General features: G+C 41.1%; 1 protein-coding gene across 1 annotated transcript in view; it reads left to right on the forward strand.

Moving 5' to 3' along the window:
• trip4 (thyroid hormone receptor interactor 4) overlaps positions 1-17,825 on the forward strand; it is a 70,577-nt gene extending 52,752 nt beyond the window's left edge. Inside the window, exon 13 of the mRNA XM_029498937.1 lies at positions 17,458-17,825. Coding sequence (XP_029354797.1) covers positions 17,458-17,522 — 65 coding nt within the window. The 3' untranslated portion in view covers positions 17,523-17,825. The remainder of the gene's footprint in view (positions 1-17,457) is intronic.
• Positions 17,826-22,942: the final 5,117 nt, after the last annotated feature.

Below are 22,942 nucleotides of genomic sequence, written 5' to 3' on the forward strand. Positions count from 1 at the left end.
GCACTTTACTCATAGAGCAGGTCTAGAACAAACTATTTGTGGAGTTGTTAAAGAGGCCCAAAATTATCCTCCAAGAGCAAACACTTGGCGATAGTGGCATTGAAAAACTTCCTGTAAGAGGCAGACACTTCGGGCAGAACCGGGCCCATCTGCCTCGACTTGTTGGGTTGAGAGAGAGAGGGAGGGGGTAGGCAGAGAGAGAAGCTGTGGCAGTGAGAGAACACAGGGAGAGAGAGGTGCAACCCCCAGCAGCCTCGGCCTATCGCGGCACGATTGAAAGAAAAAGAGTAATTAAACCTTAAATTTTAATTGTAGGCTTTGTCATAAAGGAAGGTTTTATGCCTGATCTTGAAAGCTGCGACAGGTTCCATAGAAGAGGAACCTGATAGCTGAAAGATCTGTCTCCTAATTTACTCCTGGAGACTTGAAGGACCTCAAGTTAACCTCCATCCAGAGAGTGAAGTGACCTCCTGGGACAAGAAGAAACTATGAGCTCTCTGTGACATGATGGAGCTTGACCATTAAGAGCTTTGTCCGTCAGAAGAAGGATTTTAAATTCTTAAGATCATGGGTCTATAATTAGCCAAAACATCTGGATCAAGATTAGGTCTTTTGAGGAAAGATCTAGACAACTGTGGATTGTGGGTAAAAGCTGTTCAGTTTTGGCTCTGAATGTTGCGATTTTATCTGTAAACAAGCCCAAAACACCATCGACGCAAAGAGTAACCTGGGATTATTCTTGTTTTCTTCTATCAGCACTGAATATTGGGAGCATTTGGCAATACAAAGAGCTTTTTTATACGTTTTTAATTTTTCTTTCCAGGCTAAGTAGAATTCATCTGCATTATTGAACCGCCACTTCCTTTCCAATTTTCATGACATTTGTTGTAAGGCACGAATTTGAGTACTATACTTTTATTACTTTCTTTTTAAGAGGAGCCACAGAATCAAGATTTGAACACAGTGAGGCCATAGTGCTATTCACAAGGTCATTATCTGTCTAGGGTAGAAGTCCTCTATTGACTTTAAACATGGCTGTTTAGAAAATGATGTCTGAATATTCTCCTTAAATTTAGCCGCAGCATTTTCAGATAAACATCTGCGATAGCTGAATTTTGCAACCATTTATTGTAAATGCAAATGTTATCAAGTAGTGGTCAGAGAGAAGAGGGAAAATATTAGTAATTGGTCAATTTCAATGCCATATGTTAACACCAGAAGATAGGTATGACTGAAACAGTGAGGAGGGTCATTCACAACCTGGGAAAAGCCAATTGAATCCAGTAATGACTTAAATGCAGAACTAAGGCTATCACTGACAACATCTACATGAATCACCCATGATAATGATTTTATCTGTACTGAGTAATAATTCTGGGCAGCATGGCAGCATGGTGGTTAGCGCTGTTGCCCCACAATAAGAAGGTCGGGGTTCGGTTCCTGGCCTGGGGCCTTTCTGTGTGGAGTTTGCATGTAGACATCATGTTTGAGTTAACTGGTGACTCTAAACTGTCTGTAGGTCTGAGTTTGAGTGTGAGTGGTTGTTGGTTGTGGTTGTTGGGGTCTGTCTCTGTGTGTTGGCCCTATGATGGATTGGTGACCTGCCCAGGGTGACCCCGCCCTCATGGGATTGGCTCCATCATCCCCAAAAACGGATAAGCAGTTGAAGATGAAGATGATGAAGTACTAATTTTGACAGGAACTCTGAGTAAGGACCAGGTGGACGATATACTGTAACTAGCTGAACTGGTGTTCAATTTTCCAGTTTGTAACCGGATTTTTGTCTAAGATTGATTAATAAGTTGGAAGTATGGCACCCACCCGGCCTATGGTGGTTGCCATACTTCGGCCTCCTGCTCGGCCTATGGTGCAAGAAATATGAAAGAGGAGTGTTAAACTGCAGCTCTGTTTCCTGGTCTGGACCCGGGAATGTCACAAAATAACAAAATAGCACATAACTGCCAGTAAAACAGCTTCATCATCATCATCTTAATCCGCTTGTCCGGGGCCGGGTCGCGGGGGTAGCAGCTCCAGCAGACGACCCCAGACTTCCTTTTCCCCAGCCACATTGGCCAGCTCTGATTGGGGGATCCCAGTTAGCTTGAGCAGCCAGCTAAAACAGCTTGAACTCATCAAATGTACAGAGTGAACAAGACATAACATTGGTGACCTTTGGAGATGCCTGTTTATTTCCCTTGCTGTGATCTTTGTGCAGATCCAAGCTAGCCCCCCATAAATTGTGACCAAAGCCTGGATTTCACCTGGTATCATTTTGCACTGTGTAGTACAGTTTGGCAATCACATAGTGGTAAGATCTCTGTTTTATCCCAAACGGGACCATCATTTAAAAAATTAACACCATGTTATATCGAATAAGACTTGAAACTGGCCACTAAGTGCATAAACTCTTTTTTACTGAGCTAATAAATCAAGTGAACAGTTCTGCAGTTTTCCCATAGACTTCTATACAAACTGAGTTTAACCAGTGGAGTTGGTCATTTGATAAAATCCAGGTTTAAGGCTCCTCACAATTTGCTTTACTTTGCAGCCGCAGCGTCCACATTCATGTTTATATCTAGTCTATGTGTGAGACAGGTCTTTCTAAACAACCCAATAATTTTTTAACAGCCAAGCGAAGGGGCATTGCTATAGTAACAGTGCCGCATGGAGTCACGTTGAGTCTGCAGGGTGAAGAGGAGAATTTTTCTCTCAAAATAAGACAAGGTTGTTGACCTTGCAATTGGTTTTAGTAGTTTTACCTCCCATAAACAGAACAGTCTGATTTTCAGAGTCTGGTTTCCACATGGCTTACTGCCCGGTGTTTGAAGTGCAAATGTGCATGTAGTTGTACAATCCAAGTTTATTCAGTATTTATGAGTCAAGCTGCTACAAGCAGTTTAGTACAAATCTGGTTAATGTGTGAATGTATGTGCATGTGTCTCTCTCTCTCTCTCTATATATATACATATATATATATATATATACACACACAGATATGTGTGTATGTAAAGTATATACAGCATGCATTGGCATTGGTATATAAATAGTTGTCTCTGAGTGGCAGCAGAGAATGGCCCACCTCGCTGGGTCCTTTCCCCAGAGATGAGTCTTGTACTGGAGCTGACTGTTAAACAACAAGCACTACTGTACATCACTGTGCAGGAACAAAGCAATGCACAAAGCTTCCCATCTCCTGACTTTACATTTGGTGTGTGTGTGTGTGTGTGTGTGTTTTTCTGAGTGTGTTCCCTCCACCTTGTATCAGTGTGCGTGAGGAGAGAGGGCCTGCAGGGGTGTCAGTGGAGGTTTAAGATATTCAGCTTGCTGTCAGCACCAACACATTTCTCCCTCTGCACTGCTGCACAGATATGGAAATCCTGCCTCCTCAGAATGCAGAGCACCAGATCAGCTTCAATTTATTCCATTCTGCTCCCTCTCTCTGCACCCTCTCTCCCTCGCTCTTCTCTCTGTGCCCCCCCCCCCATCTCTCTCGACTATCTCCTTTCTGTCTTTGGTTTTCTGTTTAGTCTCAGCTGCTCTTCTCATGGCATATGGCCTCAATGAAGAATTGTAGAGAGGTGGTGTGTGTGTGTGTGTGTGTGTTTTACTCTGGGTGTTGTTGAGGATTGTTTGTGTTGTACCTCTCCTTTCCATCTTGTTAATTACCAGCGATAGAACAGCAGTAGCCTACATTGCTAGTGGTGAAACACAATTAGTCAGTTGCCAAGCCGCTCTCAAAAAGGCTATCTCACCAACACACAGTGTCATCAGTAATCTAGTCTCAGCATAATCTAAATGCCAATGTCTATCCTCTGTGATCCATCCCCAGCCCACTCTACATTTACATTCTAATTAGATGTGGCCCAGGCCGCTTCATAAGGACCCTTTTTAATAACACTGCTGTATTCACCTTTTCAAAGTCCCATCGCAGCTGTAAAATAAAGGAAAAAATAGTAGGCTACACTTTATATTGTGTCCCTTTGACATTGTGGCTACTGAAGATTTAAGTAGCTTTTAAAGCCCTCAGCCCCCGAGTGTATATAGCCTGACAAGAGGTTTTCTTGTCTCTAGAGTATGAATTATAAATAGAATTGTAAGAAATAGAGATGTGGTGTCAAAGCAGGAATAAAACCCCAACACTCTTCACATTACACCTAATTTCTCCATAATTAGGCATAAAGGACATTTATTTGTAGTCTCTGTGGCCTCATGTGCTCATCGGTAATTTTATGGATAGCAACATGTCTGAGCTGTAAGTATGGCTTCAACTAATGCAACTTTCATTACTCTGATGGTTACTTTCTCATTTCATGGGTTGATTGTTATAACTTTAAAAAGAAAGTAAAAGCCAAAGCCCAATTTCCTTTTCATCTGACAAAGATCAAAAGAAAAGCAGCTGTTTTTAAAGGACTGTCTTAAATGTTTCATCAGAAGTCAATACTGATTAATTTTCTGTCATTCAGTTGGTAATTAATAGTCATGAAAAGAATGAAACACAGTTACCTTCCAAAAACCAATCTCAAAAAACATCCTCAGATCCATTGACCTAGTATTTCTACACACTTATTCTCTGTCTCAATCCGTGACTAACATTGTTATCTAGGTGTAATCGGTAGTTTCTGTCTCTAATTCTATTAAAAGAAATATCTCCTCCTCTAATTTGCTGAGATTTGGCAGCTGTTAAAAGGGTGCTTTTCCAGTGTTTGCAGTAGATTCCCGTATTCGGGCTTTAGTGACAGCCAATGCTCTTACAAGAAGATGTGACCGAAAGCAACCTGAAAAGAATAAAATCTTGTGGTTGACTGCCCTCATTTTCTGTGCTGCGAACCCTAGCTCCAGGGAAGCTCTGATTGGGATGCAAGATTTTCTCATTTCTCCACTTTCATTTCAAACTGATAAAAGGTGAATTTTACCAGCAAAGGGGAAAACACTGGCAGTTTTTTTGTGTCGCTACCAACAACCAAGATAATTGAGCATTTAACTTGTTTTTAGATCTCTGATCACTTTTGTCAAGTCAAAATAGGTTGTGTGTTTCAATCCAACAGCCAGTGTTTTACCCCTTAGGTGAACAATGGTCTTACTCATGATCTGGCAAAACTTTTCAAAGGTATTGAAGTGTATTATAAATGATGATGGTCTGAACCACCAAACCAAAGGTTTTTCAGAATAATGCCAATTTAAAACCTCAAAATCATTGGTAGCATCTTTTTTTGTTGTTAGAATTCACAATACCTCTTTCACCAACTTTAAGCATGATGGAAACACACAAACACACTCATTATTTGAAGTGCACTGTCCACTAGCTGGCAATGAGAATAGTGGCATAGCCAATCTGTGCCAAGACGGGTGCAGGCATTACATGGCACAACAAGGTGATTATTTATTTAGTCTCTCAGTCAAGAGTTTGTCATAACTTTGGACCAAGAGATGAAAAGCCCTGGACTGGCACTGACTCTTGATTAAATACTAAATTTAAAATGTTGATTAGCTTGGCACCATTGATGCACATCCAGCCAAAGCTCAGTGTTTTATATTATTTCCAAAAAAAATAATGATTCCTTTCTTCTTATGTCAATTCATAAAATTTTGAGAATTTAATAGAAAACTGTCTTTTTATCTCTTTCTGTTCTGAGTTTGTCTGTTTATTCTTAATCTCTGTCATTATGTGGCAAAGGCAAATGGTTTTCATTGCTCATGGTTCAAGTCAGAGGGCCCCTTAGCACAGTTTTGTCAGGACCAGCTCTGTGTGGGGAAGGGAACATTTAATGAAAATCATGGCTATTCAACCATGATTTCATAGCTTGGCTGAATCGGGCACCCAACAATGCCTAAAAGGCATGGTGCTGCACAAAGGGAAGATAGTGGAGTCCCACATGCAGAGTGAAAAACACGAATCTGCCAAGTCAGCCCATCAACACATGCCAAGTATTTCCCAGCTTTCCCACCCCCATCTCTGATACAGGCACCAGGGCAAGCACAACATATCTCCATCTGAACACATGGACAAACTGCCAATCACTCAAGTGGGAGACCAATGTTCCCATCCTCTGAAATGCCACTTTCACCACAAGTGGCATTAAAATTAAGATTTTAAATTTGTCCTGTTGGAAGCTGGATGTGACATGTTACCTGAATTGAACTGAAAATGGAAAATCACATTTATAAAGCTGCATGTAACTGATAATAAGATCGCCTATTGTGTTCAGGTTTGTTAAAAACAACCTTTTTGTGCGTTCAGCACATCTTCTGGATGTGCCTATGTGGTCTAATGAACCGTGAGCCTTCATGGGTAATGCATGATGGAGTGTGGTGATATTGGGAAAATGGAAATGCAAAACACAGTGCCGTTATCTTTAGTGAGTACATTTTTTGTGACTTCTGAGTTAATTTTTTACGCTTGGCCACTTACAAAGATTACCTCTTCGAAACCGTAGTAAGGTCTTGGTTAAACTTGTACAGTTAAACCATTAAAAGTTTCACGCTATTTACTTTCTCATATAACAAAATTTATCACAGATAAATGGAAGTGTGTACATTTAGAATAAAAAGCTATTATAACAAATGCCATGAGCTGTGTTTATTATACTCCCACACTGCTATCTTCAGCGTCCACGCTCTCCCCCAGCTGAATTCTGTGTGTTTCCCATCAGCTTCAAAATGAAAATCAAACCCTGGTGTCCCTGACAACTCATCCACTTAAAAGGAGCAAATGATAATAAAGTGTGTTTAAGTGGTTAGGCTTTAGCTTCGCATCCAGGACAATGTGATAACAAATTTGACTCATATTTTTCAGACATTTTCTAAAATAATTATTAAATTCATAGGTGTGTCCAAAAAAAAAATATTTTTTTTTTCCCACCCATTATGATTTAAAACAACTGAAGCCCCAGTCCTAATTGAAAGAGGCTCTCTGTAGTAGCAGAAGCAAAAGGGATGGATAAGCTGTGAGGTTGTCACCCAGAATCACTTGTGGCTTCAGGGAAACCCGCTTTATCCGTTACAACACATAATTCTGTATCACTGATAAACCTCAGTCATTACAGGTTTCTCAACAACTATATCTGAAAAGACAGAACCAGCATTTCTTTTCAGTGTGTTCAAGTGGTTAGGCTTTAGCTTTTACACTTGAAGTTCTTTTCAACCTGAAGTGTAAAAGCACAGCATAATAGGAACATTCAAAAACACTCATTCACATGCCGATAACAAAAACTTGCAGGAGCAGATTTCAAGCAACAATTTTAACATGCATCGTATTACAGTTGCTCATTCGCCATCACCAACAACTGGAAAATAAATACAGTAAATTCCCATTTCAAAATATTAGAACAAATGTGATTCATAAAAAATAATTTTTTACTATTTTGTGCAAATGATTAAAGGAATGAACCTTAAGGCTCACTGCAATCTGCTCATTTCACCCGAAGCTTATTATTGTTTCTGTATTAGTAGAAAGATAAAGACATAAAAGGGGATAATGTGAAATGCTTAACTTCAGTTTGGAAAAAAAAACTAACCCTTCTCCATCTTGAATCTCCATCAAACACCTGCCAACATTTGGCCTTTTCTGTCAAAGGTCTGAGCAGTAGGGCCATTATTTATTGGCACTGATCTAAACGCAAGCACCCATCCTAAACCAGATCTCTTTAGAGGGTTTAAAAAGAAACTTGTATATAACAAATTAATGTCAGTCACTCTCCATGACACATTTTAATGTTAGCTAACATTACATAACATAACTAACATCTCCCACCCAAAGCTGCTGTCCTTATTGTGGACAGAGTAAAGCTGCAGCAGCAAAACTACTCAGTGAGCTGAATTGAACAAGGTTGAGATTTATTGCTTGTCAACTTCTAAGTCACAAAATAATTAAAGCACAATTTTGTATTTAAGAAGTTACAGTCTTGCCAATAACTTATGTAGGTATGTAGGTAATGTTCGGGAAACCTTAGGACAGGAAGTAAATAGTATTATTACAATTTTATGAATATCAGTTTCTAAAACTGATGAAGCTGAGCTTTCAAGGTTTTTAAAACATTTATCGTGTGTTTCCATTGGGACTAAATAGAAGCAGTGTGTGGCAATAAATTCGCACAAAGCGCATAGCCAGGATATTTGGCATTTGACAGTGTGTTAGCAGTCATCTCTGGCAGTGTTTGGCTGACAGACTTTAAAAGGTCCACATGTCAGCTGAGCTTTATTGGTTATTGTTGGTCCATTAGATTAAACGTTGTCTTAGTGATGTTGCCTGTGAATATGATTGTTATAAAACTAAAGATTTTAGCCAAGAAGTTTTTACAGTAGACGGTCTAGTTAACAATTATTGACCAATCATTGATCAGTCCTCATCATTGACCAGTTTTGTTACCTGAACCCAACATTTTATTTGCTGTAGGCTGCTGCATTTATTTTTACACGCAGCACAACCTCTAGCATGTAATCAATATGAGTGCTGTGCGACGCCATTGTCTAACTCTCAGTTAAAGCTTACACACAATTTAACTTCAGGCTCCCAACAGAGTTCTTTTGCTCTGGATAATCACAACCTGCGTCTTGTTTCTCTGTGCGTGTAGGAGCCCACAGTTATTAAACTGTAAGTGTTCACGATAAAACATTTTTACTCTGATCATTGATACACATCTCTGTGTCACATTGGATTTATAATGTGTGTCGCACTAAATCTTTGCTTAGAAATCGAACATTTACAATGATCCACATTTGAGAAGTGACTGGAACGACTAAAGTCTTTTGTTATCTGTCAATGAGCAGCTGTTAAGGATCAACCCACCCGCTCAGAATGTGTGAGCTGCTAACCCTTCAGATATGAGCTGTCAGTCACAAAGTGCTGTTCAGACGGTTTGAAGGTAGAGGGGAAAAAAACCTCCTTTTCAAATGTGTCAACAGGAGGTGGTCTTCATCACAACAGCCTGCATCTCTCTGAAGCTCAGAATCAGATTACCTGCAGCAGTTTACCAAACTGCATGTTGGATTGAAAAACGGGCAGAGCTCCAAATGCTTTGCTGATTGTTGGTTTTTTTTATCCTCATCTTCCTCCTACTGTCACTGGTCATCAGGGAACTGCCGCAGCTGCCTCTGTACAGTTTCCATTTAGCCTGTGAAGAGAAGTAAATCAATAACGGTGACAGATGTGTCACATAATCCTAAACACAAAAGAAAACAAGTCTACAAAAATCTATAAATATCTAAGATGATCGATCTGTGGGTAATTTATGCCCTTTGCAAATGCATAAATACAGAACAATATGCACAACTGTAAAACAATTTCACAAATGGATACATCATCATTTGAATAAATATTTGTGTGTAAGCTCCAGCAACCCTGAAAGCTCAGCGTTTGGAAATGAATATATATATATAGATCTGATCAAAGTTGCTTTCCCGTTGTGCATATAATTATGTTTGTATAAATATGATTGTTACATTTGGTTTACATTATGTAGAGGGAAAGTATTTTTCAAGAAAAGGTTAAATAGTCATTTATCTAATCACCGGCTGATGAGTTGTGTTTCTACAGAGACTCACTGTGTCACGCTCAAGCAATTTAAAACTCAGGCTCCACTGTGTTTGTCACATCCATACAGATATAGGACTAGCAGTGGATACAATAAATATGAAGCTGAGAGCTTATAATATGAATTCATAATGTCAATCATGGACAATTATTTTCAAGGTGATCACTTAGATTTTTACTCACTGCAGTCTATCTGTCAGCATCGCTTGAGCTTAGCTTGTCTGAGTAAAATCCCTGATATGCTAATGTTTGTGTGTAGATTTTCTATAAATCTATAACTGAAAAGTCTTTCTCGGGGTCAGATGTAAGTGAATTTAATGGCTTTATTGAGTCTCTGAGTGAATATCTCAGATAAAAAAAAATATAGCTAGTGGAGTTTCCCAGAAAAACGACTTTCTATTAAAATCCTGTCAATATGCAGAGATTTCTGTCCTTATTCTGGCAGGAATATTCTCTCCTCCGTAACGTGATAGAAGGAATAAAGCCAAGCAAGCCACAGAAGGGCTTCAAACATGGATGAGTTATATGGTGAGGCAATAGCAGGTCCAATTTATGTTCTAGATTACATGGGAATTTGAGGAACTCCTCGCTGCTCCACATCTGCCTACCAACCAGCACCACCTTTGCTGTACCGACTTGTCAGACACTGGTTCTCTAGCGAGTTGTGACGAACTGTCAGGTGCGTGACTAAAACCATTCAGCGGCACGCCGGCGGTTGGAGAAATCACTCAGCCATTACAGCCCCTCAGTGTCTGTGAAAATAGCTTCAGGCAGGGAGGCTTGGACAGAGCAAGGGATGGAGAGAGACGCTTTCCTCTGCAGTGTGAAGCAGGGTTGATGCGTTTCCCTAACCCCTTGTAAACAGCATGCCAACACAACTCTCAAACAGCACCTTCTCTATCCACTTGTAAATTCACCATCTCGACAGCACAGGAAAGGAATGTAAATTAGGTGTGACTAACACCAAGATGAGAATTCAGGCAGTTTTTTCCCCTCCTCTCTTGCTGTTCTCCCCTGGCACCGAGGCCTTTGTACACATCCATTTTCCTGTGGTGCTCGAAGCGGTCGGCATGGCTTCATGTGCTGAATGACTTCAGCTGGATGTGTACTAATCTGAAGCCAGATAAGGAAAAGATGATAGAAGGGCACTGTTGCTCAGCTGAAGTCAGACTAAAGCGAGTGGAAAAAAGCTGTTAGCTCTGTCATGAAGTTGAAGTCCTTCCATTGGATTTTCAAGACTGGCCGACCAGTCGGGGTTACTAAAAAAGAGGAAATACAAGTGCTGCTCTTGAGTCCGAAACATTTTCAGCTGTATTGACTGGTTGGAGCTTTATCAGGCACTAAACTGTTTTGGGTGTTAAAGATTGTCAGGTAGGCAGGCAGCTAGGATCTGTAATGATCCATGGATGTTTGATCGACTCATTTAAGAGCTGCATTAAACCACTTTTGCAGTAAATTACTGCAATTTTTTAGTGTGTGACTCAACAATCATGACGGTGGTGTGTTGCTCAGTCCACCACTGTGGCTCAGATGGAAACACAGTTTAAAGTTTGAAGTGACATTTTGATGGAATAAAATAAAATGTTTTACAGGCATTCATGACAGGCGAGAAAGAATCCAAATAATTTTTATTTCTGCTTTCAGCAGGTCAAATTTTTTATTGAGATTAACTGAAAATAATATTACAAATCTTCATTTATTCAATCATTTGTGTTTCCTACGGACTTTTGTGATTCTCTGACTTTTGCTTAGTACGACAAAAGGGAATTACCGACAACTTTATTGTTAACATGTTAATAAGTTATCTAAGATAAACGTCACGTTAGTGTTGTCTTTGCTGACTGTAGACCTGTATCCTTGTTTAAAAATGAAGCTGCAGCAGCGTGGGTGGTTGAGTGATTAGCGCCCATGCCACATTATCACAGGTTCCCCGGTTAGGTTGGGAACATATTCTGACCTATTCTCCTCACTCTTTCCTGTCAGGCTCTCCATCACTTACTAGTTGAAATAATGACATAAAAGAGCCAAAAAAATTACTAAAAGCAAAAACAAAAAAACTCACACTATCACAGTTTGGAGGGAGTTTAGAGAAATGTCTTTCTTCAAGGGGTGAGAATTGCAAAGTACCTGACAATCTGGGGCTAAGGTTCAATGATAAAAGAGATTATTAATGCTTTTTGGGGGAATAAGGCTGAGCCCAACTCATAATTTTGTAAGTCAAATCACCTTGGCTGTTTAATACAAAGACTCAACTCAACTACGGGTATATTTTTTTTCATGTTGACTTATCGGAACCGAACAAACGCTTTGCAGATACTATAGCGCAACAGACCGGCTCCTCTTTTCGGGCTGTGTTAATGCAGAATTGCAGTGTGTGGCTCCAAACAAAGCCCTCGCACAGTTCAGGGTGGATCGCCAGTTAACATGTCTGAACACAGAATCATATTAGCTGCACTGTCATGACAACAGCCACCCAGCCATGACTTCGGACAGACTTTGAGCAGTGTTCGGTGAAATGTTATCCCTGTGCTTCTGTATGCTATATCCTGTTATTGTAATTCACACTGACGTCTGCTGAACTTAAGGAATATCAGGCGACTAATGGGTCTCCAACAGATGATCCAACTCCTACTTCATTTATTTTCTCTGAGTGTAATGATCCATAATTAAAATAAACATATCAATTTCCTTCCAACACCTGGAAGAATTTTGTCAGCTGGATGGTGACACTTTCCAACATACTTACTAGTTTTGGAAATAAGAAGTAAGAAGCTCTTGTCGGGGTCCCTTTACCCTTATAAACCCAGAGAAGCCAAAGTGCCTCCAAAGGGCTGGAGGAGCCAGTCTGGCTGTATTCATCTCAGTCGCTTACGTTAAGTCCTTCAGCTGGTAGCTAAGCTTAGAACGTAAACATAACGCACGTTTTACATCTGTGACATTTCATTATGCCGCCAGCACAGCCAGGTCGTTACAGGAGACAATTTCCAATGGTGGATTTTTCTGCATTGAGAAAAGATCTGTCAATTGCAATGCATCCAAGAAATTTTATTTTACCCCCCCCCCCCCACTTCAAGTTCCTTCACTGCGGACAAATGGGTTCCGAGCTGAGTGTCATGAAATTTTGGAAATCTAGAAATTCTTGTTCCTTAACAGCCTATTTCAATTTGAACCATGAATTGCTGCCATTTAGGTGAAAAAAGTGCCAAATTTTTACTCTCCAGCAGTGCATTTGCAGCAGACTCAGTCACTGTGGGATCAATGGGGCTCAATGCAACAGTCACATCCAGCCCCAGACCTGGTGGTGCTCCACTACGCACTTTCAACTGAGTCATCATTTGTAGGCATGGAGCAATCTCCTCATGTCAAACTGTCCTATAACTGGGTGCATCAATACGCGGTTTAAACGTACATACACGGCTGCTCCAGGTTTATTATCCAGGTGCTTTGAGACGAGTGTGTAATGAAAAGACAGCTTACAAAATTGCACTTTTTCATTCTTCAGTGTGTCTGCAGTTTCTCTCGGAAAGAGAGGGCAGCGACCAGCCAGTTATTCTTGTGATTATTATTGCAAGGCAGCTGATGGGCCTGCATGTTATTGATGTCAAGAAGGATGTCGGTGGACCTCTGTTTCAGTTTAATAAATACTCTTTGCCCTGCTACCCCTGGATTTTCAGGGGATTATGAGAGATGGTTTTCCATCAGCGATGAGCAGTATTCCCCCATTCTGTTTAATTGGAGTAGTATGCATAGAGGCATATTTGTGATTATGTAAAGAGAGCATCGGCGGGTAGTGTATACATGTGCATCTGTGTGGCTGTGAGTGTTTTACGGTCTTCATGATGGAGGGCTAGCCCTCTGCACACAACCTGTGCTTTTTTTATGACCTCCTCCCCAGCTGCAGCGTGTGGGCAATAAACCTTTCTCCAGCAATCTCCAAACAGTGCAGCAATCAATGGAAAATTATCTCAGCCAATCGATGGGACAGCCTTTCTATTTCTCCCTTCTCTCTACCTCTCCTGCTGTCCTTCTATCTATATCCCTTTCTCCCAGCACCCCACCCCCCCCCCCCTTCCTCTCCTCATCCCCTCTGTCTCAATTTTGCTGTCTCCCTGTTTTTTCCACCCACTCCTTCACTCGACCCCCCCCACCCCCACCTTTTTTGCTTGCATTCCCTCCAGCTCCATCAGCTCCACAGTACCTACTCTGAAATGCGAAAGCTCAGCAGCTCCAGTGCCATTAACAAGAGTCGCCTTCACACATGGAATATGTAACGCTGCTGGATTGACTCTCCTGGCGAATATAATGAGTCTGACTTGTTCAAACAACCAGAGAGTGCGCCCTCTGACAGTCGTGACAACAAGGCCCACTTACCGTATCCTGTGTTTGTCACCGCTGTTGTCCTTGGTTGAGTTGCACAAAACCTTATTATTTTTCCATATCTCACTCAAGGGTTTATTTTAATGAGTTGGGTAAATTGCCTAAATTACTTTTCTGAAACTTTTACCCTCCAAGCGAAAAAAAATATATACTAAGTGGTTTCCAAAAATCTGTCCCTTAAGCTGCATAAAAACTCTGAAATTGCTATTGTGGCAGTGTTGACATGACAGCTAATTGTTCAAGTCTTATTTGGGCTTTCACCAAACACTAGCATCGAGGAAATAGGCTGATAAAAGTCAAAATAGGTCAAAATCAACACAAAAAGATCTAAGGTGGCCCAATAAAAGGGCCAGATATGACTTGGAAACTAAAACACAAGCAGGTCTGATTTCCAGCTAACTTTAAATGTGATGTTTTAATAACTGTGGCTTTGTTTTAGCAAAAAAAATCAACCTCGAACAATCAAGATTTTCTTTTTAATGGACAATTGATCCCATTTCCAGTTGCAGTTGAAAAAGGTCACCCACAGTAATGAAATCAGCTGTCTTCATTGTTGCATAGTTCACAGTTTCTGCCTCTGGTCATGGCGTACCTGCAGTTTTCAGGGAAAAGGCTCTAAAATCCAACCGTAGGCTACCTGGCTCGGGTTCAGTGGCAGAGAGTCAGTTAGCAGCTAGCTGAAGAGCACGATGGAGCATGCAGGCTGACATTTCCCTCAGGGTCTGGACACAAAATCGGGCTGAATGTTTAACTTTCATTTGCCAGGTGGCAGTGACTTGTAATAAACGGTAATGTCACTCCATGTCTGGCAGAAACGCAAATAGACAACTGTTTGCTGACACATTTGCTTTAATGACTGTAGAAGGTGATATGTCATTGCTGTTTACAGCTCGTTGTGTTACTCCCAGGTGGCCAAAATGTCAATGGATGGTTCCTACCTGAGATCATTTCTACAGCTAAGGAGTCATTTAAGGAAATTCACTTTTATGTTTTTGTTTGGAGTGGATGTGGCAGATTTTTTAACCTAACGTAGCGTAAGACACTAAACAGATGGTGGGCTTAAGGCAGGAAAGCAGTGCAAACATTTCCTTTTTCCTATGAATGCCTACATCTTTGTTATGTTGTAGTCATGGCTTACAACATCTTATCTGTTCATTTTTGTTGTGTCTGGCTACCAGCTTACTTCACTACTTCGCTCACCCAACAAAATATATTTTTTACACAGTGTATTTTCATCTCAGCATCTTCAGCAGTCCTTGGAGCTGAATGATGTTTTATTCTACATGTGTCCAACAGCGTTGACATCGGCCAGATGAGTAACAAGCATCTAGGCGCTGTTTCCATGAGCACTTGTTTTGACTTGTATCATCAGGTTGTTGTCATTCTGCTGATACATGGCACATTGCACAGTGTTTTACAGAAATGCCACTTTGTCGTGACAAGGGACATTGCTGGAGCCGTTTTTCCTCTATAATGACTCCAGCTCTTGTTCAACACCCAAAAGGAAGCAGGAGAGGTTTGAATGACTTAATGGAGTTGGACCATTAGCACACCTCCAGGAGAAAAGTCAGCTCATGCTGGCACGACACCACTCTGACTCCATCTCTCCTGAATCCAACTGCCATCTTAGTATTTTATGATACAGTTATGGGTTTGTTTCTCTTTTTTTTTTTTTTTTTTTTTTACCCGCAGTGCATTTCTGTTACAAGGGATGTATCATTCAAATGATCTTGGATAACCTTTTGGCAGCATTCAGCCAAAAATTCCAGAGGTGTTCCCACGCCTAAGCAGCTCTTGCTCCTAGCAGAACAGACACTGACAGCCATTCAGACAGGCTTGGAAACGGTGAGCAAACAGCCCTTCTCCTTAACAACTTGTTTATGCTGCTGCTACCCACTGAGTTCAGCCACAACGTGACAACATGAAAAGAAAGCACAAGTGACAAGCAGCCCCCCCTTCGCCTGTCACACTTGTATCATCCCCCCCACGCCCCCCCCTTCCTGAGCCATGGGGGAAAGCAGCCAGCTAATGCTCTGGGCTGACAAGCAGGAGGCTTGTGTTTGGCACAGAGACAGAGGGTTATTATTTGCCATGCAGTTAAAGATGGCGGTCAAAAAAGGTTATCAAAACATACAGCAGAGATTGTTCTGCACAGAGACAAAACCATAGTTTGTGAGAATGAGCTGTAATGGAAGGATGTGAGCGTGTGATTAGGAAATATCAATAATGGGATCATGGGTATGTTGTATCAGGAAAGGGTGAAGTTAGAGTAGATTAGGAGGTCAGATACAGTCCGTGGCTTCAAGGTTTGTTTACACACCGTCGCTTCAACAATTCATACAATAGCGACTTGATAAAACACCCCTTTTGAAATTTTCAGCTGTTTTAAGTTTTATAAATATTCTCATCCAAACTTGAGCTCAGCAGCTGAATTGGTGAGCAAAAAATTGGCTGAAAAAAATGGAACTTCTCACAACAATGGAGGCTGCTGTTTTACACCTTGTAAAAAGATGGCCATTGCTGCCAATCAACAAGTTCATGCAGGTGCCGCTCGCTGGCTCGGCTACAACTTTCCCCCCCAAAAAAAAATTAATAGAGAAACTTCAATTACTGTATTCTTGGCAGACTATGAAACAGCCACAGGCATTAAGATTCCTCGGATGATTGAAGAATAAGTTGAACTGGATAAGGTTATTTCGTAGCCAATTCCAATGCCGATTGCGCAATACCACGCCATAGTGACTTCAGACAGGCCACAGCAGCTGCATCAGAGCTGAAGTAGCCCTTTTCTATTTTATCAGCAATCAGCTAAGAAGAAAAACTAATGCAGTTATTGATCAAATATTTTATATCGCATCCGATTACCTGCCAGTGTAATGGCGGGGCGACCTCTATGATTAGAGTGTGGTGTAATGGATCTTTCCTTTGACTCTGTGTACAGCAGGGACAAATCACATGTTTCTGCTGGAGATAAAACTGGAGCTGCAGATGGCTGCACATCAACATGGTGCATAAAGGCGTCTCACCCCGACTGGTTCCTTTATAAATAATAATTATTTACAGTGTGTCCCTTCTTGTACTGGTGATACCATCTTCTGCATCGTCAAAATCTGGATCTAGACCTTTTTTCTTCATTTGAAATTTTCTTCTGACAACCAAAATGTTTGCGTCTCACAAGACTGCAGGACTTTGATGTTCCTACTTAAATATGCTCTTTGATTATTTTAATGTTGGACATCTTTCCAGCTAAATGTAAAAACATGTTTATTTAGCTGCCAACAAAGGCTGGGGTCTAACATCACTCTGTTGTGGAATTAGATGTCTCATTGACCTTTTACCTCATCAGCTCTCTCTCTCTCTCTCTCTCTCTCAATTTTTCTCGGCTCATCTCGTTCCATCTCTGCTCTTCTCTCCTGTCTAACTGAGCCCGAGTCTAATCAGCAGGCCTTGAGCTCTCAGAAAGGTCACTCTGTCCCTTTGATGGTGTTTTGATTCATTCCTTCGTCTTCTCTCCCTTCTTGTCCTTTCATTTTCACCCCTTTCTCTTGCAGGGAAGCTGGAGAGTCACTACCACCAGGGTGCCAAGAAGGGGCTGGTCCCATCACCTGCAGACTGACAGTGGTGAAGCTGAGGCGGAAAAAACAGCCTGATCTCATGGGAACATGGTTAATTATATATATATATTTAAAAAAAAATGGCTCCAGTCCAAACATTTTACTGTCAGTGCTGACTCATGATCGTTATCAACTCCATCTGTGTTTTTAACACTGACATTTTGCCTATTGCATACAGAATATTCTTTACAAATACAAAGTACATAAATACTGAATCATTCTTGCCAAATTTCTGCATTCAGCTTTTTCTGATTTTGTTTTTGTTTTTGTTTTTTTGCGGCACCAATAAAAAGTATTTAGGCTCACTTTTGTGCTTCTATTATTTTATTTATTTATATATATTTTTTAATTACAGTACCACTTGTCAAAATGTTGTTAAAAAAAGTGTGTTTTGTATGATAGTTGTTTCTTAACCCACAGGAGACTTAACTGTTTCCGTTCACCCATCAGGTTCAGAGACAACAGAGACAAAATATTTTTGTAACTTTCTAACTGCTGATGAAGGAGCTAATGATCACAAACGCTTCCTCTCTGGTGCCATCAGCAGCCTGTAATGACCCCCCTCACACCTAACGCCTGATTTAGACCAACAATAACACACAGCGTTCTTATTCATTTCAATTACACCGGCATAGCAGGGTCGGGGGCTGCAGGAACAAAAGGGGTTGTACAGCAAAGCAGTTCATCCAGGATTAAAAATGTAATCCAGTATATGTTCTTTGGACTAATCAGATGCATGCATGTGCATTTGTGCTGACTCTGCAGCTTGTGATGCTCAGATAATATCATGGAGTTGAGTCGGTGCTCCCTGCTCGCCATTTTAACGTTTCAAACTGGTCTCATGCTCCGGTTGCGGTTTTAGTGATGCCTGTGGTCACTCGTGGTAATTTCTTAATAATTTAGTGACCATATTTGAAGGTGGAGTGAAAACCTCTCTGTCATGAAGAGGGGAAGATGGGAGATGAAGCCGACGCTGCTGAAATGAAAAATGGCAGAGATAATTGTGTAACAAACACTCTCAGCACTGCACAGCTGGCCGTAATGAGGGGAAGTGGGTGTGAATGCTGGATTGTTGGCATCGGAAAGTTGCTGAAAAGGCCAGGGCATAAATCCTGCTTAAAATCCACTGGGGGCAGGGAACACCCTTTGAACGGTCACGGTTTTTAGCCGTAATGCTAATTTGAGGACTTCTTTGTTAATCAGACAAAAAGCAAATGAATCTTGCAACATTCCAGAGCAACGTTAAATGTAAATAAAAGTCTGGAGGGATTCAATGATTCTGTTTGCACAATGACCAGATATTTTGCTGAATGATCTGTAAGAATTTGATTGTCAGATTTAGCATCTCGTCTTCAATTAGAAGACATTTCAACATTATAAAATGCAATTAGTGGCGTTTAGCAGCAGTTCAGTTCAGCACTTCATGTGTTCCTTCCATTCAATCATCAAGGTGCACGTTAAGCAATGAGCACTGAAGTAAGTTAGTGTGATTACATTTGATTTCCATAACAGAACAAACACACGCCGTAAATGGCATCAAAAACTGACTTTAAGAGGCTGAAAATTTCCAGGATGCCAACAAGCAGCCCAACGTGAACGCTACCTCTGAAATAAATTCTTGGCACTAGTTCAAGGTGTTCTGTGCTGAGAAGGTCTTTAGGTTTGTTTTTGCTTTTGTTTTTTTTTTTTTTGACATTTTTATTATTAAGTCTTTCCCCTGGTTGTGCAGCTGTGACTCTGATTTATATTCTGCCAGTGTAATCTAATTTTGTGTTTCCACTGCTTTACCTGCTCTTGCAGTGCTGTGTGCTTGTTTCCTTCCAAATGTGTTGAGTGGCTCTTTGACTAAGCTCTTTCTTGCCTGAGGGCGAATTTCACCGTGGTCTGAAAAGCATAGTGTGAATCACACACACACACACACACACACACAAAGTTGTTTTTTTTTTTTTGCCTGTGCCTAGCATTGTAATTCACTGTTGATTACCTTAGATTTACTCTTTTTTGAGTTGCAGATTAGCTACAACTCTCTGCTCCACTCCATTCAGTACGAGAATGCGTAATTGCACCAGCCCTCCCAGTAATCTCCCACCCAGAGAATGTAAAAGGTTTCTTTTGTTGAGTTTCTCCATAGAAGGTGTTGGGGGGTGGGTGGGTGGGGGGGGGTTGTTTGTTTGTTTGTTTTTTTGTTGTTTTTTTTTTTTTTTTTTTTTTTTTTTTTTTTTCGGAGAGACTGCTTAAGAATTTGTTAAATTCAGCCTCCAGTGAATCAATGATGACAGCTCCTTGCCCTGTGGGTGGTCCTTCCTTCTCTCTTCCGAATCTGGGGCACTTCTCTGAATGAAAACAGACATCCAAGTTCACATAAACAAGGGCTCTGTTCTGTTACGCTGAACAATTAAGCACATGCAGTTTTTACTAAGCCTCTTTAGATAAACACCATGAGATCATGTGCTGTTGGTTTTTCATGCACAAAAGATAATGTGATGCGCTTGTGTGGAGGAAAAGTGCTGTAGGTGATTTATTTAAATAATGAAACAGCCGTGTCGTCTGGGCTGAATAAAGGCTCGCAGCCTTGATCCTGTTTTTAATGGAGCAGTTCAACTTTTTGGGAAGTGTCTTTCAATGAAAAGAGTGATATCACAGCTAACTTGGGTCCGTCCAGCCAGTGTCTTTTATCACTTCTGAGAAACAAACATCTCCTTACCAAAGACAGAATGAGTCCAAAGTTTCGGGCCCATTTGTCAGTTTCTGTACCAGAGATCAGAATGGATCCAAGCTTACACCAGATCTGGGTCCGAATGTCTAAAACTCTGTGTATGTTCAGGTGTCGAACAGGAAACGTGCACATCCTGTCTTTTTGTCAGATTTATAAAACCTCACTTTTGGCTGTCACCATGTGTTTTTCCCTCATACATCTCAATCACCCTGAAACTGTGTGCATGTGCACGAGCCTTCAGAGCACGCCCACAATTTACTATTAACAGTTTCCAACACCCCTGTAATTGCCTGATTTGCATACAAAGGGCCCGTATTTAGTTTTCAGGAGAAATACTGGAGTCGGTTAAGAAGCAACTGAAGAAGAAAAAACAATTTTTTTCTGACAGTAAACAGGAAACAATGGTTGATCAAATTGAGAAAATGAAACCAAGATCATCTGGAAGTCTCATCTGTGGCATTAGCCTTATCTGTCCACGAGCTCCAGCTGAAACATCCCCTTTGCCAAAAACCTGAGTGCTGTCATTACCTGTAGATGGACAAGGATGGCATACGCCCAGCAGACGGCCCAGTTCTGCACACAGTTCCAAGAGAACAGCTCATGGAAAAGGAAAGCAGCTCATTAGCCAGCTATCATCATGGGCCAAAAAAATCAGTGTGGCCTCTGAAGACCCGTTTTCGCCTCTATTGGTCAATCTCTTCCAGCAACGCCAAGGCAGCCATTGTATGAATTGGCAGAGCCATTACACACGGCTACAGCGTTTATAGAGTGACGTTTTAATGACCTGCTAGTGGGTCACATCTGACGGAGCAGGTTATTCTCAGTCACTCATCACACTGAATAATAATCTTTATTTATGAATATGATGTACGGATTGGTTTATTTCAATGAAGATCATTATAACGATATAAAAAAGCTTCACTATGTAATCAGAAGTTTCTTTGAATTATAAATTACACCCTAACACAATGTAGTGAAAGAAAACGGCTTGAAATGAAATGCCAGCCAAAATCACTTTTATTATCCTTTTCTGCCAACTCGCATCACACCAATCAGGCTCAAAGGACGGTTTAAATAGTATCCATGGTGTTAAAGATGTGTACCAGTATGCATATTCTCACCACCTGTGGATTTTTACGCATCCAGAAACCTACATGGAAAATGGCAGGCGCACACTTTTCATGCAGAAGTATAGTTCATATATTTGGTGTTTTGAGGTAAGTGGGAGAATGAGATCTTTGGATGAGGAAACTTAAGATGAGCTTATTTTAGGAAGTTGGGAAACTTCCAAGAATTTGATTTACAGATATTTAACAGGTTAAAACATTGTCATCAGTCCATCACCCTGTTGGCTACAGAAATGGCTATTTTCGGTACAGGGGGCAGATGTAGGACTTAACTGTATAACTGTGTCCTTGAAGGATGAAAAAAAATGTTATTTCTGTTGTATTTCATGTCACCATGTTGGTGCTCCCTCCGAGTGTGGCCTGTTCGTTGATCTGAAAGCACCCCTAATTAGCACATTATATCTTGTTGGTTCAATCTATACAAAATCCATGATTCCCCAGTTTATGTCCATTACGTAGCCATGGAGCCAAAACATCGGGTGTTACTGAGAACCGCTCAATGTTGCTTTCGTACTTCACACTGGTTTGTGGATTAATTATACAAGTCACAGAGCTGCTGGTAGTTTGATTTTATTACTTTGAACAAACCAGGGCTGTTTCCCTGTTTCTAGTCTTTGTGCAGCTTTATAAACTTCAAAGGTTTAACAGTCACAAAATGCCTTCGCACTTCTGATGTCAAGACTTGAAGTGCCTCATCGTGCCATTTCCCCAAATGCCAAATGAACTTTTATATTCATTCATCCATCTTCTACCACTTAGCCATTTCTGGGTCACGAGGGGTGCTGGAGCCAATCCCAGCTCACCAGTCCATCCCAGGGCCAACACACAGACCAACAACCACTCACACTCAGACCTACAGACAATTTAGAGTCACCAGTTAACCCAAACATGATGTCTTTGGACGGTGACGTAGAAAGACCCCAGGCCGGGAACTGAACACACGACCTTCTCAGTGCGGGGCTAACCACTATGCCGCTGTGCTGTACTGATCTAGAATATCAAACTTAAAATCCTCTATCAATCACATGAACTATCTTCAGCGTTTTCCTGCTTGATCAGTGTGCCTGAAGCTTCTTGTGCCACACAAACCAGCCACCCTGCAGTTAATGATGCTGGTGGATGGGGAGAGGAACTAATCAGAGTAGATGAAGCAATATAACACGCAGGGTGTCATCCAATTTTGAGCACCACCTGTTTCGGGAGCCAGAACCCCAACTAACATTTCTGTCACTATCCAACTTTCATCCAGTTAGCAAAGGTTTCAAATTAAATTAGGTATTTATAAGATGTAATGTACTTATTTATCGTTTGGGCTGAAAAAGATGCCCAGCTGAATTTCCTGATTGAAACGAAATTCAATTGACTCCAGTCCAACAGCATGCTCCCCCCCCCTTCACCAACAGGCCAAGTTTCCAGTTGTAGAAGCAGCAGGACCTTTGTGTGCTTGCTGAGAGACTGATTGGACTGAGGGCACAGGGTCCCAGCCCCCCCCCCAATCCCTGCAGGCCTGGAAGATGAATTAGGTTTTGGAGCACTTTAGAAGAGGTGGCGGCAGGAGGGGGAAAAATACAACCTGGGA

Source organism: Echeneis naucrates, chromosome 3 (genome assembly GCF_900963305.1).
Source record: "Echeneis naucrates chromosome 3, fEcheNa1.1, whole genome shotgun sequence".
NCBI classification, from domain to species: Eukaryota; Metazoa; Chordata; class Actinopteri; order Carangiformes; family Echeneidae; genus Echeneis; species Echeneis naucrates.